Source organism: Puma concolor, chromosome A2 (assembly GCF_028749965.1).
Source record: "Puma concolor isolate L17-30 chromosome A2, mPumCon1.1.hap2, whole genome shotgun sequence".
Classification (NCBI taxonomy): Eukaryota; Metazoa; Chordata; class Mammalia; order Carnivora; family Felidae; genus Puma; species Puma concolor.
The window spans coordinates 139,651,708-139,669,463 of NC_141668.1; the positions used below are offsets into that span (position 1 = coordinate 139,651,708).

Genomic DNA, 17,756 nt, shown 5'->3' on the forward strand with positions numbered 1-17,756 from the left:
GGAACACATACAGTCACCACATTTCAAGTGAAAAACCTTTTAACCAAATCATTTATTTACTTTCCCCGAACCTTAATTTCCTTTGGGCTGAACAGGCCTGCCATTGAAGCTTGTTGCCTTACTCCAAGTGGGCATACCATAAGCAATTTTGAAATGGATGAATGAATGAATGAGCCCACTACTCAGGAGCTGAAATCCTTATGGCATTGGCCTAGAAATATGAAAATTAAGAGCTAATCTGTATGAGGGAATAATTAAAAAGAAACACATAGGATTGGATGTTGGTGGTGTATCAACAGTGATTTCCTGACTTGGGGAGTTGTATGGCATTTATGTAGAAGAGTGTCCTTGCATTGATGGGACATTATGTGTATAAGCAATATATACGTGTATATATATATACATATATATATATATATACACACACATATGTGTGTGTATATATATATATACACATACATACATATATACACATATATATATACACACATACATATACATACATATATATACATACATATATACACATGTGTATGTATATATATGTATGTGTGTGTGTATGTATATATATATATATATATATATATATACACGCCATTATTAAATAGAGGGGGGTGTTGTAATAGTTCGCAGTTGGAAAACCTAGATAAGGGGGATAAGGGAGGTCTTCATGATGGTCTTGCAATCTTTAAGTTTGATGTATTTCAAAATAAGCTATTGTTAAAATTACTTAAACATAAATAGGTTCAGAGTGTGTATTTTACTTCACAAGGAAGTGAAGGGTAGGTCTCTGGATTTATTCCAGGACTTATAAGAATTCTGACATATATTAGAAAGCTATTTTTATTCTCAGATTTCCACTAGCACATCATAACAAAAGTGAGTTCTGTAGCCAGGGCTCAGTAAAAATCTTTCTCAGTTTTTCACTGGTTTATGTCCCATGACTTTCTCTTCCCCTTGTCTCTATCTCCCTTCTTCCCTTGGCCCCCTCGTACCCATGCAACTAAAATGAAAGGCCCCTGGGAATGGTGTGGTTTTTATTCCTCTTTTTCCCAGGGAAACCCAGACTTTCATAGCAAGTCGTACCAGTAAATTCCAGTAAAATACTTGGTTGTATGCAGATTCACCTTTTTTTTTTTTAGATCTACTACTCCCCAGTAAAGCCCAGATTCCATTGAAAACTAAGGATTGTGGTCCTTTTGTTTGTTTTTTTTCCTCTAAAAACGCGTGTTTATTTTCCTTGCACTTAATAAAAAGCCCTCACCCAACCATCTCACCTATTTCTGCATTACAATGTGCCCTTTCTTGTTGAAATCATTATTTCCTTCTCATTGGTTGTCTTTTTAATCATATGTGAAATATCCAGGAACTCTTAGCGGTGGCAGGCCAGGGACATGATGTCAGGGAGGAAGTGCTGTCCCAAAGAGCGTGTTTGTTCATTGTAGTCATTGCTGTGTGTGGGAATTGGTTTCACGTTGTCCATGTCACGTTCTCTGGAGACCAGGACTTCCCAACTCTTTTAGCCTAAGACCTTGATCTTGGATTGATGTTCAGCAGGCCCTTTACCACTTCCTTCCATGAAAAAGCTCTCTGTGCCCCACCATGGCTATTAAATCAGTTACAATCAATTCCGTTTTGAGATTTTGTTGAAGGACTTTCTGAAAACCTTAGGATAAGTCAGTGGTTTTCAACTGGGGGTGATTTTTACCCCCTGGGGACATTGGGCAATGTCTGGGGACTGTCTCAAATGGGTTGGGGGTGCTACTTGTATCTAATAAATGGAAGCCAGGGATGTTGATAAGCATCCTGCGAGGCACAGCATAGCCCCCAACAGCAAAGAATTATCTCACCCAAGATGTTGACATAGTACCAAGGTTGTGAAACCCTAAAGAGACATCTGGTGAGGAGAGGGGAGGACTCCTCAGCAAAAGTCAAACTCAGGGTCGCAGATGCAAGCCCCAAGGAATGTCACTGGCTAGCTATCAGAAAACAGTTCTCTCCAGAGAGTTGAATTTTCCATTATATATTATGTGGGATTGCGGGAAGCCATCAAGGTCAGTCAAAAACTTTCAAGGATGAGCTGAAAATATGAGGCCTCAACGTTGTCTTACCAGACTGAATTTGCAAACCAATGAGTAGAGTCCCTCCTTCTTTTTTTGAAGTCGGGAGGGAGAATTGTTATAAATGTCTACAAATGTGTTCAATGTAACGCGTAGACATTCTGCATAGCGATTCTGGCAGGAGTGACCAACTTTGGAAACAAAGGCACACGCGAGGATGGGCATTTCTAAAAAGGGCTACTCTGCCATGCTCACACCTTTGGATTGTTCTGGTAGCACTGATAGTTCATACTTATAAGTTGCTTTTAACTTTGTGTTTCCGGCATCAGTATTTCCCTCATCCACGATAGAATTTGCACATGTGTCATAGTCCGGCTGTATCTAGGAATTGGTGTGTCAGAGTTGAACATGTTGGTTTTTCTTTTGGATACTTTTTAAAAGTAGGATTCATTCCTCATTTGCATTTGATCAGAGAAGTAGCAGATTGTATTTCTAATTAGAGACTAAGGCAGAGGTGCAGAAACTATTGTATGGGTTGTGAATAGGAGTGAATCAGGATACCCCCGTCTCAGCACTGTTGACGTGTGGGACCAGGTAGTTTCGTTGTTGGGGAGCTGGTCTGTGCATTGTAAGATGTCACACAGCATCCTTGTTTCTACCCACTGGATGCCAACCATCCTCTTGGTTGTAATAGCCAAAAATGTCTTCAAACGTTGCCACATCCCCTGGGCGGTGATATTGCCTCCTCCCTGCATTTCTATGGATCTCTGACAGTAAAACTTCTCTTTCCATATTCTCATGGGCATTAGGTGGGCTATGTATAGACTGCAGCATTTCCCAAATGTGTCTGATACAAAATTCCCATTTTTTTAAGTCAGAGAAGTCCTTAAAGTTATAAAATTAAAAATAAAAAGTTATAAAATTCCTTCCTCCTTTCTGGAAAGATAAATTGTTACGTTGTAGAGATCAGCAGGTTTTCACCATCAATGCCTTCAATTATTTCCCACCAGTTTTTTCTAAATCCTTAAGAGGAAGCCATACGTAGGTGATCAGCTTTTCCAGATGTGTGGCATTAAGTTGGCTTTTCAGCGCATGAACCTCTGAGCAAGAAAGTTTCTGAAGCTCTACCTCTCCTCTTCCCTTTGCCACTTTGCAAATCTTCCGTGCTCTAGCAGAAAGCAAATGCAGTGTCTCCAACCTCCACACCACCCATACGAATATACCTTCCGAAGAGCAGGCTCAACTCTGAGCATGGTGGGTCAGAGAACATTTTAGATGATGCCTCTCCTGGTCCTAGAATGAAAATCAATCTCAGTACTTCTCCTTCAAAAAGGTCACAAAACAGTGGCCACATAAACACTAAACACAAAACACTATTTTGACTCCAAAACTTTTAGACCGAAGAAATCTGTCAGTAGAGGAGAAGACAAGCACAACAAGCCCCAAGATACTGTTATCAACCTCAGAAGTTTTCTGGTAGGATCTAAGTCCTAATGAGATATTGTTTTTGACCCACAATGTTTAATGTATTTTTGATGGAATGCCACAGAAAATTTTATTAGAAGATCTGGACACTGGTGCCCGATGTAGAAGAGAGATCTCCATAAGACAAGTGAGTGCCACCTTCCAGAATTATCTAGAACTTTAAATTACCAATGGACTATGTAAAAATGACTTTAAAATTAGAAATTGACTTTTGCCTTTTACCTAATTATAATCCAAATTATAAACCTAATTATATTTATATAATTTAACTGGAAGTGGAGACATAATAGCAACGACCCCCATTTACTGAGCATTTGCAGTGAGCCAAGCCCTGGGCCTGGTGCTTTTTTGTGCGTTATTACTAATTATCATAAAATCCTTGCAGAATGGACCTTATTACGTAATAATGGATGTAATAAGGTCCATTCTGCAGGTGGGAAAACTGAGCTTCCGGAAGGAGGTAAGCAATTTTCCCAACATCATATGATCAGTAATTCTTGAAGCCCCACCTGACTGACTCCCAGGCCCCATGCTTTCCTGTTTCCTCTCTGGTAGGGCTTTCAAAATTTCTAGAACTAGTGATTTTCGATTTGTGACACACGCAAGAAACTAGCTCCTGCACAAATGGAAACCAGTGTAGCTCTCCTCTGCTTTTAAAAAAATCCATTGAAGCTGCGTCCTTAGTTTTGGAATGTTTCCCAAGGATTTTCAGCCAGGTTCCTAGTTTTGTTTACCTTACTTATCGAAAGTGGGAGGGAGCTGAATATTTGCATTTTTAAACAGAAAAATTTTGACAGTTCACTTGGTGTTGAATGGTTTTCAAAAAAAAAAGCAAAACAAAACTCCGGAATTAGGCTTGGTCACCCAGAATTCCCCAGCCAGTGCTCCGAAAGGGCCTGGCTTCCCCCTGAACATTTATGGCACCCTAGGATGATGGGAATTGATACATTTTTAAGGAAACTTCTGCTGGACTAAGAGAAGTAGGGCTTTCTGAACACAACCTGATCCTAATATTTGGGTCACAGCTACACCACTTAATCAGTCTGTGGTGGCTGGTTTATGGAAGGTGTGCAGGACGTTGGCAGTGATTGATTTCTATCGAATTCGCCCTACGGTTACGAAATCTCAGGACTCCGTGTTGCTTTGGCAGCCCTGTATATTGTATATTTTGAGGGCCTTTTCTTCAACGGAAGGGAACTTAAAAAAAAAAAAAAAAGTCCGTGGGCACCGGGGTGACTCAGTTGGTTAAGCATCCAAGTCTTGATTTTGGCTCAGGTCGTGATCTCATGGTTGTGAGACGGAGCCCTGTGCCGGACTCTGCTCTGAATGTGGCGCCTGCTTAAGATTCTTTCTCAGCCCCCACCGCTTGTGCGTGCTGTCTCTCTCTAAAATTAATTAATTAATTAATTACTGGGAATAGCAAGTGTGAGTTTTCGGAGGTTTTTTGGTTTTGGTTTGTTTTTTGCTTTTACATCTTTCCAGCCAGCATGGAGATAGAAAATACCCAACCTACATAGAACCCCTTTGTGTTCATACATTTCTTCATAGGTTGCTTTCAGTCTGTATATTTACCTTTCTCCACATGGGAGAAGTATCATTCTGAGGTGATATCTTTGGGGGTGAGAAACAACATTATGTGACGCTTGGGGTACAAGACGGTCTCAAAGGCTTAGAGCTGACTTTCAACAATAGTCTTGCCCTTGCAGGGGCAGAGTAGTATTCTGAGTTCCTAGCTTCTGCCATTTGCCGTTGGTCTTGTGTTATATTCTCACATAACCTTCCTCTTAGGTGTCCCCTGTGCAGTATTTAGTTCTTTTTTAAAAAGTTTATTTATTTAGAGAGAGAGAGAGAGAGAGCAAGTGGGGGAGAGGAGGAGAGAGAGAATCCCAAGCAGGCTCCATGCTGACAGATGTAGGACTCGATCTCATGAACCATGAGGTCATGACCTGAGCCAAAACTGAGAATCGGATGCTTACCTGACTGAGCCACTGAGGTACCCCAGTGTTGGACTGAGTAGACACAGGAGATAGGAGAGCACAATAGTTATTTATTTGGTCCTTACAATGAACTGAGCATTGTGCAGGATACTGACTTAATCTTTAAAAATTCTTGAGACATAAGTGGCCCTAGGTTCTTTGAGATGCTATTCATTCACTCATTCATGCATTCACTTGCATATTCCATAAGTATTTGAATGTTTTTTTTATGAGCCAGGCACTTCTCTAGCTACTGGGGATATAGCAGTGAACAAAAAAGACAAAAATTCTTAGAGAAGAGGAAAATAGCTTGGAAGGGGGGATGAGAACTGTACATTTAAGGAGTCAGGCAGGTATCCATTAAGAAGGTGAGATTTAAACAGAGGTAAGCTGTGTGGATATCAAGAAGAAGAGTATTCTGGGTTAAGACCTAGAGACAGGTGTATTTCAGGCACATCTTAGCAATAGTAAGGAGGCCACCATGGCTGGATTAGAGGTGGTGGGTGGTAGGATATGAAATTAGAGATACGATTGAGGCAGTATAACGTAGAGGTAAATCATGGGATGGGGATCGAGGGGTTAGGCTATTGGAATGATTTTTGCTTACATTCGGTGAAGTAGGAAACCATTGTGGGGAGAGGAGTTGAGTGGGAACGTGACTTTGTTTTCAAAGACGGATGCTGGCTTCTGAATTTAGAGGAAGCTCCTCGAGGAACAGAGTTCTGGAAGCAGGGAGAATATTAGGAAACCATTGCAGTAAATCACATGGGAGAAGCCCGTCAGTGAGTGGCTCAGATGTTCACAGTGGAAGCGGTGAGAATTGGTGGGATTCTGATGTGTTTTTAAAGTAGTACCTAAGGATTAGCTGAGAGTTTCGATACAGGCTATGAGAGAAAGAGAGGTGGTGGAATGAGCCCAAATATTGGGCAGAGAATAAGCAGAAGTTGGATGGAATTTCCATTGACTGAGATGGGGAGAACTCTAGGAAGGAGTGATTTTTGGAGGCGGACCAGGGCTTATGCTTTGGACATGTTAAGACTGAGATGCTTGCTTATTCACCGTCGTTTCATGTCTCTGTTGAGCAGAACTGGAAAGAGATGCTTGCCGTGGTTAAGCATCTTGCATAATATCACAAAGGAAGAGACAGCCCTGGTCAAACCAGGTCTGAATGATTCCAAGACCAAATTCATACCTACCACCCTCTTTGACTCAACCCTTGGATGTCCGTTTGAGTACACCTCAGAGTGGTGTAGGAATAATTTAAATTCACATAGAACCATTGACCTAATGTTAGCCACTTCAAATGCCACGTCATTCACGTAATAGCCATTTATGTTTTAGCTGGTTTTTATTTCTTCTTGTCTGATCCTTTCATAATGGTGCTTTGGAGCCATTTCTTTACCAAGTGATAAGCAGGAGGAGAAGCAAGAAAAGAAACATGGATGAGGGGCGCCTGGGTGGCTCAGTCAGTTAAGCGTCCCACTTCAACTCAGGTCATGATCTCACAGTTCGTGGGTTCGAGCCCCATGTCGGGCTCTATGCTGACAGCTCAGAGCCTGGGGCCTGCTTTGGATTCTGTGTCTCCCTCTCTCTCTGCTCCTCCCCAACTAGCACTCTGTCTCTGTCTCTCAAAAAATAAAAAATTTTTGGGGCGCCTGGGTGGCTCAGTCGGTTAAGCGTCCGACTTCGGCTCAGGTCATGATCTCGCGGTTTGTGAGTTCAAGCCCCACGTCAGGCTCTGTGCTGACAGCTCAGAACCTGGAGCCTGCTTCGGATTCTGTGTCTCCCTCTCTCTCTGACCCTCCCCCGTTCATGCTCTGTCTCTCTCTGTCTCAAAAATAAATAAACGTTAAAAAAAATTAAAAAAATAAAATAAAAAAATAAAAAATAAAAAATTTTTAAAAACGTTAAAAATTAAGAAAAGAAACACGAATGAATAGTGCCTTAACAGCACCTTGGTCTGATCTGAACTCCCAATAGAGCAAAGCAAAGTTGGAGGATGAGCGTCTAATTCAACAATGGTTAAGATAATCTTTTTTCCTTCCTGCTGAGATATGTTTCTCTGGATGCAGACTCAAATATGTATGCACGTTTCAGTTTTGGGGTGGCATTGGTATCCACCGGAAAGCAAACTAATTACATAAACTACTTCTCCCCCACCCCTGCCAAAACAAAAACAAAAACAAAAACAAAAAAAGTTGTAAGTTTTCCAGTATAAGATGTTGGACATGTTGGCATGTAAAGATGTTCCTTTCGTGCCACGCCAACGGAGGAAGGTCCAGATACACAGAGAAAGCAAGACTGTGGAAGAGGCAATGGAATAAACTTGGTCCTGGTGTCTTTTAAATGACTGAATGGCAGATAGACTAGTTCTTTCGGAGGAGGAAGAAGTTCCTGACTGCCCTGTAGTATCATGAGTGGGTGTTCCTGAGCATTGTCATCTTCTAGAAGAATGACATCTCCAGGTAACCTCCAGTCACAGTCTGCCTGCAGAGTGCCAAGAAATTCTGGTCACTGTTCCCTCAGCTGTAGCTTTGCCAGAAATCACTCAGAGACTTCTTCACTTACCTTTGCAACAGCTGAGACCTGGCACAAATATCTCACCTCCTATCCCCTATGTTCCAGACCGCCTTCATGAATAATCCCGGGGTAAGCACAGGGCATGCGTCCTTCTGTCATCTCCACCTCTTTCCTGCAAGATTATTCTGCTGATGTCAGATTACAAATAATCATCACCTATAACCTTGAGAGGCAAAAGAAGTTGTGTAAAATTAGTGTGCTTAGAAATGGGGAGTCGGAGGGCATGTTAGGGACAACAGAGCCTGGGCGTGTACTATGCCTCAGATTCCTGGGGGCACCACTGCACGTAGCCATGAGAAAATTCAGCTTTTGCAGATTTTGTTGGTTGTTATTCTTTGTCTTGATGGGGAGGAAAACTGTCATATTTACATTCTGGCAGAACAAGCACCTCAATTCGGGTTTCATGACTCATGTAGCTAATTTCATATGCTGTTCTGTTTAATGTGAATATTTGTTCTCCCCCCATAAGATGTTGTCACATTAAGAGGTTAGGAGGAGACAGCTGGAGAGCCCTGTGCCTCCTAATTCTTGGGGGTAACGGGAGGTGGAGGGCATGAGCCCTTCTTACTGTCTCCCCTTATTGGCTTGGCCCTCCCATCCGCCTTGTGAGCCATCTGTGGGGCCACCTACTTGGCTGTAGTATTGAGAGCAGCCTTCGAGTGTGCCCCAAGGGTTGACATGTGATCCTTAGTTCCTTTTCTCCCACGGTCTTAGACCTTTGGAGTACTGCAAAGACTGCCGGTGTTGGGGGCAACGGAGATGGAAGGATGGCCTCGTGCCCCATCCGGCTGGGATGACCGTGACTCGCGCATCTGTTTTCTTCCATGGTGTTCCCTGCCAATCTCCTGCTTTCTCGGCTCCTTTTCATGGTAATAAGTGCCATGGTGGTCCTGGACATAAACAGCCATCAGGCAGGCCTGTCAACATTGGCTTTACGCCCTGAAGTCACAGCCCTTGTTTCCTGGCAAAGCTTTCTCTCGCTCCTCAGTCACTCGGCTTCCCCGATACCCCCCGACCAGAGCCATTCATGGGTTGTGAGAAGCCCTAACTGTGTGCACACCCACCAGTTAACAAATAACTGTGACCACTGCCACGGCAGAGCCGAACAGAGCCAGGAAGTGAGTGAATGGGCGTGCAGTAATGGCGATCCCTGGTGTGGATTCTGTGTCTCTAGACATTAAAGAAATAACATAACAAGAAACAAATGAGAAACATAAGTAGTCCCTCAGATAATAAGTATGAGCAGGAAATGGTGGAGTAGGAGAAAGATGTGGCATTCAGATGTGGGGTCCTTGTCTTCCTCGTCTTCCTGTCTTCTCTGGTCAGAGAGACCGTATTAATAATAGTCGATAAAAGTGAAAAGGGCACCGCAGAAGCAGAGGAATCTTCGACATTTATGTCTGTTCTGTGGATTGCTCTGTGACCTTTGGAAAGGAAAAATCTTTGCCCTTTTACTTGGGTGAGATGTTGCCTAAGTCCCTCCCTTACTCAGCAGTGCCTGTGTTAGAACGTTAATCTGAGACTCCATTAGTTGACGTATATATATATTTTTTAATACCTTTTTAACCACATGCTGGGGGGTTCTAAAAGACTCTGCTGAGTAGAAATAATGGTAGTGATGAGAGTGAACGTGCATCGATTTCTACACCACTTGACCAAAGCCCCAGGAGCTCCGTCTATATGCACTATAGTCGTACATGTATACGGTTGTTCCGCTTAATTGTAACGTAACTCTGTTGAGTGTAGACTGTGCTGTTGTCCCCGTTTTACAGAGCTGAGAGAGGTTCGGTAATTTGCCCCAGATGGCCCCGAGGTGAAATGGCAGGTGGCATGCCAGCCTAGCACTGCCTGATGCCCAAATGCCCTGCGCCCTGAAATGCTGCGTTTCAGAACAAGGTGAAGACAAGTAGTGAGCTTTTGTTTCCTGTGCTGGCACTCGTGCGCCTCCATCTGTTGGAATTTGTTCTTAGCTGGTGTCCCCAAACAGGAGCTTGTTATACTCACTCTTGTTCATACTCGTGTCTGCTGTCCGTCAAAGCCAGAGGCGGGAGAATCTGTGCCTCCCTTGCTAGTCCCTGTTGGGACTATCCCTTTGGAATAGAAAGAGTCAGGATGGCTGGTTAGCCGTGGCTGCTGAACAACACGAAGAACGCCCGTACTTGGCTACAAAGCCCCGGGGCGACAGTGTTCTGTGCGGGGCACGGGAACTCCTAGTCCTAGGCGTGCACGTACTCCTTCCTCGCTGTGTCGCTGTCAGCATGCCGTGTCTCCTTTCCTCTTGTGTTCCATTTGTGAGATAAACAGACAGACTGGATAATCTTCGAGATGCCCTTACAGCTCAGACAGTTGAGAGATTGGCCCTCGGTGAATGGACAGGCCCACATTTCCATTCATGACCGTGCAAAGAGCCATTCATCAATGAACGGAAATAATCATTCGCCCCATGACATCAGGCGGGCCCCAAAGGGTGAATAAACCCTGAAAAATGGCCAAGAGAAAATCAGGGTGTGGCTTCAGCCCAAGGGAAATCTGGCCCTTCATGTATGTGACTGTCTATTTCCACACTAAGCATCTTTCTTCCCAGGGTCCTAAAGATGTTAGGAAAAAAGTAATAAAGTCAGACATACTAACTCTGTATAGGTACTGTCTCCCTGAGAGACTCGAGGAATCAGAGGCTTCAAAAATAGGCTCAAGAGACGTTCCGTTGAGGTCCTTGCTCTGTGTTGTTGACTTGAGTGAGCAGGGGTGAGCACCTTGTTTTCCTCTCCGGTCCCTTTCTTCAGTATAGCTTAAGGAAGAAAGTGGTGATTCTGGAGAGGACCTGTTTGAAGACCAACTCTGTTGCTTCCTGGCTTTGTGTCCCTGGCTAAGTGACAGCACCTCCTTGTTTCTCTTTATCTGTAAAAAAGGAATCCTCAGGGGCGCCTGGGTGGCTCAGTCGGTCGAGCGTCCGACTTCGGCTCAGGTCATGATCTCGCGGTCCGTGAGTTCGAGCCCCGCGTCAGGCTCTGTGCTGACAGCTCAGGGCCTGGAGCCTGCTTCGGATTCTGTGTCTCCCTCTCTCTCTGACCCTCCCCCCATTCATGCTCTGTCTCTCTCTGTCTCAAAAATAAATGTTAAAAAAAAAAAATTAAAAAAAAAAGGAATCCTCATAGTATCTGAGTCACACGGTCGCTGTTGGGATTAATGACAGAAGCCAGTGTCCTTCAGCCCAGTTTTCCATTCACAGTTAAGAGTTCAATAAAAGGTAGCTGGTGTGATTTCCAATAGCTCTGCTCTGACTGAAAGAGGGGTCCTGGGGTGGCCTTTTTGCATCTCAATAACTTGTGCCAAATCGGTTCAGCCCTCACACTGTGGGTCAGATTCCGAGTGGTTCTTTCTTTGTGACATTTAGGCAAACATGACGTTTCGTTTAGAGCACACTTCTGTGATGCCTACAGATTTCACGTGTCCGTTCGTTCCCGCAATTATTTGCTGGCTGCCTACGGCGTGGAAGGCAGTCTATAAGCACATGTGAGTGATGGCTGCTTTCTTTTTCCTCGGTGGCAAGCCCACGTGGTGTTCCAGGCCCCACACTGAGCTGTGTTTGAAACTCTGATCCCTAAGTCCAGATCCTTGTGCTCACATCCTGGCTTCCCCGGAAACGGCGTGCGCAGGCTGGTTTTGCCTTCCTCACCGGTGGCATGCTCCTGTATATGCCCTTCGTTCCTCCCCGTAACTGGCAAAGGCAGATGCGAACCTCGGGTGTGAGCCTCGCGTCCTTTCTGACGGTACGTTCTGCAGGTGAGGCTTGACTTTGTGTTTTGTTCAACCAAGTCCAAAGGAGACTAGAATCAGAAAGAGCCTGCTGTCCGTGAAAGACACAAAGGAACATTTTTTTAAATGAAGGGATTTGGATGTTACTTTCACATTTTAGGGATGCACAAGGGAAAGGCACATCATGATTAGTTCAGGGTCCTGCCCCCAAACTGAGCTCTGTTCGTCGGTCTCAGAGGGATGGTTCGCTCCCTGATTGGCAAAAGTCCTTCCATCAGGAGAAGCATGACTTCACTTGGTCATGGCTTGCAGTCTCTGTCCTTCCTCTCGGCCTCCGAGCTCTTCCTTACCTGCTGGCAGCCAGGCCCGTGGTTGGAAATATGGGCTAGCTGATCAGTATCCTCCATCACACATTACACATAAACAGAATGTTTCCGTTTATGTGACTGTGTATTTGCAGCATAAGTGTCTTTCTTCCCAGGGTCCTAAAGGTGTTCTGAAGAAAGTAATAAACATGTTTCTCGTGTTTGCTAGATCCCTTGGAGGTGGAAATCACCTAGATATACAGAGCAGTGCCAGAATTCTGCCAGCTGTTCTCCTAGACCATCCATTAACCCCTGTGTAGTGAGCATCTGCTATAACCAGGCGGTCCAGGTCTATACCTTGGCCCCGCTGGTGCTTCCTCTAAGCCCCGGCATCTCCCAGCCCCATCGAGAAACTTCCATCTGGCCAGATTCTCTGACCTCCAGCCTCCACTTCTTATTCCTTCTTAGTTCCTTACGGTGGCCTTACCAATTCCGCGCTCTCCTCTGTCTTTGCACACATGTTCAGGTTCACAGCTGCCTTGGCGACGCAGGAATCTCCCTCTCTCTAGGTCCTCAGCCCTTCTCATCCTGGCAGACACACTGGGGTTGTTTGCTGGCTCCTTGATGTCTGAGAGACCACACACGTCTACAAAAGTGAAAGGGCAGAAGCAGGGCATCGCGAATGCCAGCGGTAGCACGCCGGACCCTAACTGGCACCATAACCAGGGCTACCACTGAGAGAGGACAAGCCCAGAGGAGAGATGATGAGCAGACTGCCCATGCCTTGAGTACATTGTTTCCAGCCAGATGAGTTGAAATGCAAGGATGTCAAACTCTTAAGACGTTAGGCGAGTAGACCGTGTTAAGGCAAGAGCTGAACAAAGCTTCACGTTAAACATCCCCTTTGAATGGCCTCACAGAAACAAAAGCCTCAAAGCCCAGGCATTTTGGATACTGACCTTGATGTTTCTTTCTTTTTTTTTTTTTTTTAATTTTTTAAATGTTTTGATTTATTTTTGAGAGAAAGAGAGACAGACTGTGAGCAGGGAGGGGCAGAGAGAGAGGGAGACACAAAATCTGAAGTAGGTTCCAGGCTCCAAGCTGTCAGCACAGAGCCCCACAAGGGGCTCAAACTCACGAAATACGAGATCATGACCTGAGCCGAAGTCACTCAATTGACTGAGCCACCCAGGCACACCTGACCTTGACGTTTCTAAGTCACAAGGAGAGACTATACCATTGTTTGGGAGTGTTGTGCAAAGCTGGGGAGAAAGCATGCTCGTAAACATGTTCGGTTGTTTCTCCAGAGGAGCAAATGTGGGACTCCAACTGGCAATTTAGGAGGCTATATCCACTGCCCATTTAAGGACTTAAACATTCCCCAGAGCAAGAACCCTGAGACATGTAGCCCACAGATAGCACATAGTAGGTGATGCGCTGAACTTTACTCTTAAATCTCAGTGATGCACATCGACTCAAAAGTCAGCGTCTGGAAAAGGACTGGAAATGATCAGATGGAAATTTCCCTCAGAGTAGAAGAGCTGAAACGTTTGTTTATTTGATTATCAAAATGACAGCTTCTTTAGAGAAATCATAATAGACCCACTCATGAACCTGTTAGATATGAAAATTTCCATAAGCAGCTTCTTTTCTTCACTGGTAAGTTAGAAAGCATGAGATGAAAAGTGTTTTTTTTTTTTTTTTTTCTGATTAGTTACCTCGAGAATGTCCTTATCACTTTTAGATCTTCATTTTAGGCAAATAATATGTGAGTCATGCTGAACTATTGCATTCTTTTTTTCCAAGTCGGTTCCATTCAAATCCCCAGATAAGAAAAACGCACGTAGGAATGGGTGGGATGTAGCTAATCTAGATGTTAACAGGATGTTTAAGGCATCGTATTTGGGAACTCCTTTGTTCCCTTTCATTTGAAGGGCAATAGGCATGGGTCACACCAGTAGTGCCCCTCAGATGAATTAGTATCAGTGATGTTCGTGATAATTTAACTGTTTCCCTTGTGTTGGCATTGCCCTCAACAGACGTCTGTCCATCTGTGTTGCAATCATGTGGGGAGAGGTATCTAGAAAGCTTTGTGGTTACTTACACCAGGTTGGAAACACTAGTTATCTCCAATAACAGTACCTATCTCAATGGTTGTTAGGATGATTGAGACGTTGCACGCTCGGTCTTAGAGCAGTGGGTGGCACATAACTGAATGCCAGAATATTGTGCCTTTTCTCATTCTGCCTCTGTAGGTTGCTGTCTACTTTTAGACTGTCCCTCCGATGCCATGCAGATTACTGAATTAGCATTTTCATCAACTCCCCCCCCCCCCCCCCCGCTTCATAGTAAAGGACAGCTTGCTATCAATGATTTGTATGTTGAAATGATTATCCCTATAGGTGGATTTGTTTTAAGTTCATCCATGTTCATCACCATTATGCCTCTTTCTTCATTAAGCACATTTTCCCACTCAGGAATCTGTATCTTTCAAGTTCAGTCTTTTTCCTACAGATAAATACATCCTTGACGCCCGGGGCTGTTTTCCCATCCCTGTAAACGTCATCACTGTCCGGTTGCCCATACTGCAAACCTAGGAGTCCCTCCTGAGTCTGCCTTCTGCCCTGCACCCCATGGCTGATCCACCAACCACAAACTGTCATTTCTACCTTAAAAAAAATAGGTCATAAGTCCACCAACTTCCCCCACCCCAATAGCTCTGCACCCTATTTAGTATCACCATCACCACTTGCCTGGACCAGTGCACTAACTCTTCCTGAGCAGTTTTACTATTTCCCTTCATGCTGTATGCCCATCCATTGTCCTCTCAGTAGCCAGGGTAGAATTTCTGAAGCAAAAATCAGACCGTGTTTTGCCCTGATTTAAAACTCTTCTGTGATTTTTCCAAATCCAAATGCATTATGACGACCTATGAGCTCTGCACGGTCTGGCCCTGGGGGAAGCCTCAGGAGCCCTCTTGCACCCATGGCAGCCTGTGTCCTTCAGAGCACTCATTTCTGTTAATAAGCATGCATTTGTTTTTTGTCAACATTGCAGTGTTTTGATTAACACTGGCCTGTAAGCTCCGTGCGGGCGGGGAGTAGTCAACTTCGTTCATCACTATATTTCCAGCCCTTCGCATAATTTTTGAAACTTAGTAGTTGCTCACATGTTTGTTGAATAAACACAGAGGAACTCATCCCAAATTCCACTTGTGCCCCTTTGTTATTTATTCGTCCAAGGAAAGTTTCTAAGGACCAAAATTAGTCACTAACAATAGAGATTATTCCGTATGCAAGACATTAGACCGGTGGTTTGTAGGAATATTTCTAGGAGCTTCATTTTAAAAACCTTCTAGAATTATGTCCCAAGTCTTTATATATGTCAAAGCACCATAGGTTGAAAGATGGGTATTTTTGTTTTGATCTGAATATTCAAATTGGGCTCCTTTCTTCCTCACTGTATGCTCTGTTAAGATTTCCAGAATGACCTCTCCAAATCCTAATAGTGTCATAAGATGAAGCCCAAACAAAACCAGCAATGTTTCCCTTTCCTAAAGTAAAAAGTCAGGGCCAAACCTATTAATATACATATTTCAAAATAATCTATTCGCTACTATTGAAATCTTTACAATGATTTGTGTTTACTAGAGAAAGAGGTCTGGCACATTTATGAATGATATAACTTTGGACATGCTTGGTAACAGCAGTTGAATTAATACTAGGCTACGTGTTTTACGTGATGCTATTTATCTATTAGGCATGAAAGGGCACTTTGGTAATTTAAGTTAACAAAATCAGTAAGTTAGTGAGGGCAATAAGAACTATTGAATAGGGGGCGATGACACGAAATCTATTCCCATTGCAGTTTCACATTTTGTTCTTCATTCTTAAACTCATTTCCCTCTAAAAGTCAAGAACGTTATATTGGGAAGTAATGTGTCTTGAAAATCTGAGCCAGCAAGCTTATGATCCAAGTGGTAATGACTTCTGTAATCGCTAATGAGGCAATGGATGTTGAATATCTCAGTGCACTCATTGGGGCCAGCCTCTTGCCTGTTCCACAAGAAGCTGTCATATCAAATTTTTGTCCTGACTCCATGGGCGCTTTGATTCCTAGACCTTTCTGAGAAACCTAATCTGAAATCAAAGTCAAGTTCCTTAGATGTGGTCAGACAAGGTCACATTTAAAACAGTTCAGTGAACTTGCAGATCAAAGTTGAAAGGTAATGCCCCCCTCCCAGAATTGGCACAGACTTACCTGCCAGCTTACCTTTCGGTTTCTAATGTGGCTTTTTCACCTCCTTCCCAACGGACTGGGAAAATGAGAGTTTATCCTCTGAAAAATGGTAGGAGAGTTTCCTTAAATCGTTTCATTAGGAAATTGGACACAGTTGTATTTTGGAAATGCACGTTTATCCAAATCAGTGAATCGCAAGGCATTTGGTTGAAGAAGTATCCTGATCCTGCATGAAGTGAGTTGTGCGAAAGGCATCCTTTCTAATTCATAGGAAGATTTTTTACAAACTCAGGATGTCATGGTAATTTCAGGTTCATTGGCTTTATTTTTTGGCCAAAATTGTCAGGATTTACCCGCACTCTTGAAGAACCCAAAATACTAGGCAGGATTGCTGCTGAAATACTACGGACATTTTTTTTCCCCGAATGCTATCTTCTTGCCGTGTAGAGCGTTGAGATATTACCTTAAATGGTGTTGGAAAAGGGGGGAGATGGTGACTCTTGTCAGGTATGATCTTAACGTCTCACGACACGGGTTTTTATCAAACTCCATGTGATTTAAAAAAAAAAAAAACACAACAACAACCTTGCCATTGCTTTATATTTCAGTGTTCTGTCTCTTGTGGTCGAGGGCATAAACAACGAAATGTTTACTGCATGGCAAAAGATGGAAACCATTTAGAGAGTGATTACTGTAAACACCTTGCTAAGCCAAGTGGGCACAGAAAGTGCAGAGGAGGAAGATGCCCCAAATGGAAAGCTGGCGCCTGGAGTCAGGTGAGCAATGCTTCTCCTCTACGACTGCTTCCTTACCTTGGGCCACGTGGCTGACACCGGCGTGTTGGTTGTGTTTGTCTGTACAGGTTTGGTTTTTCAGAGGGGAGCTTGGGGACGGGGAGGGACGACTCTTTCCATCAGGATAGTTGTTACCTGGCCGAGTGGATTCCACCCTCGGGGCCTTGGGTAACACCTACAGTAGGATGGTTGTGAGAATTAATTCTAAGTAGTAGTAGATATTGATGTCAGACATCTAGCACGGAGTAGCCCTTTAATACTTCGCTGATGGCATTTTTATCATCACTCACCACTTAAAAAAACACTAACTCAGATGGCAGTAAGGTTGACTCTGGTCACCTCGCAGGGACTGGGTCTGAATTTACCTTTGAGGTTCTTAAAGAAAGGGCTGTCATTGTGAGGTATTATAGCGAATGTTCTTAGATACAGCAGAAGTGGGAGACAGAAGTTCTCTCGCATTTGCTAGCTATGTGACCTTGGGTGATCTGTTTTCACCTTCCTGAGCCTACTACATTTAGCTCCTATGAGGATTTAATGCAATAATGAATGCCAAGTACTTAG

The 17,756-nt window shown here is 43.7% G+C and overlaps 1 protein-coding gene and 1 long non-coding RNA gene across 15 annotated transcripts in view; one reads left to right on the plus strand and one right to left on the minus strand.

Annotated features, from left to right (window-relative positions):
• The window catches only part of ADAMTS9 (ADAM metallopeptidase with thrombospondin type 1 motif 9), a 163,238-nt gene that overhangs the window by 100,080 nt on the left and 45,402 nt on the right, over window positions 1-17,756 (plus strand). For 2 of the 3 annotated variants that reach the window (XM_086697654.1, XM_086697655.1), the window contains one exon: window positions 17,010-17,177. The exons of the other annotated variant lie outside the window; for it this stretch is intronic. In XM_086697654.1, coding sequence (XP_086553780.1) covers window positions 17,010-17,177 — 168 coding nt within the window. The remainder of the gene's footprint in view (window positions 1-17,009; window positions 17,178-17,756) is intronic. 3 annotated transcript variants of the gene reach the window in all.
• The window catches only part of LOC147583563 (uncharacterized), a 28,793-nt gene that overhangs the window by 4,031 nt on the left and 7,006 nt on the right, over window positions 1-17,756 (minus strand). For 2 of the 12 annotated variants that reach the window (XR_015248318.1, XR_015248322.1), the window contains exons 3-5: window positions 8,732-17,370; window positions 7,428-8,264; window positions 1,278-7,176 (exon numbers count right to left, since the gene is read on the minus strand). This is a non-coding gene — a long non-coding RNA (uncharacterized LOC147583563). Of the gene's footprint in view, window positions 1-33; window positions 212-827; window positions 7,177-7,427; window positions 8,265-8,731; window positions 17,371-17,756 lie in introns of those variants that run through there. The other 10 variants (XR_015248320.1, XR_015248324.1, XR_015248319.1 and 7 more) reach the window with 10 other exon arrangements.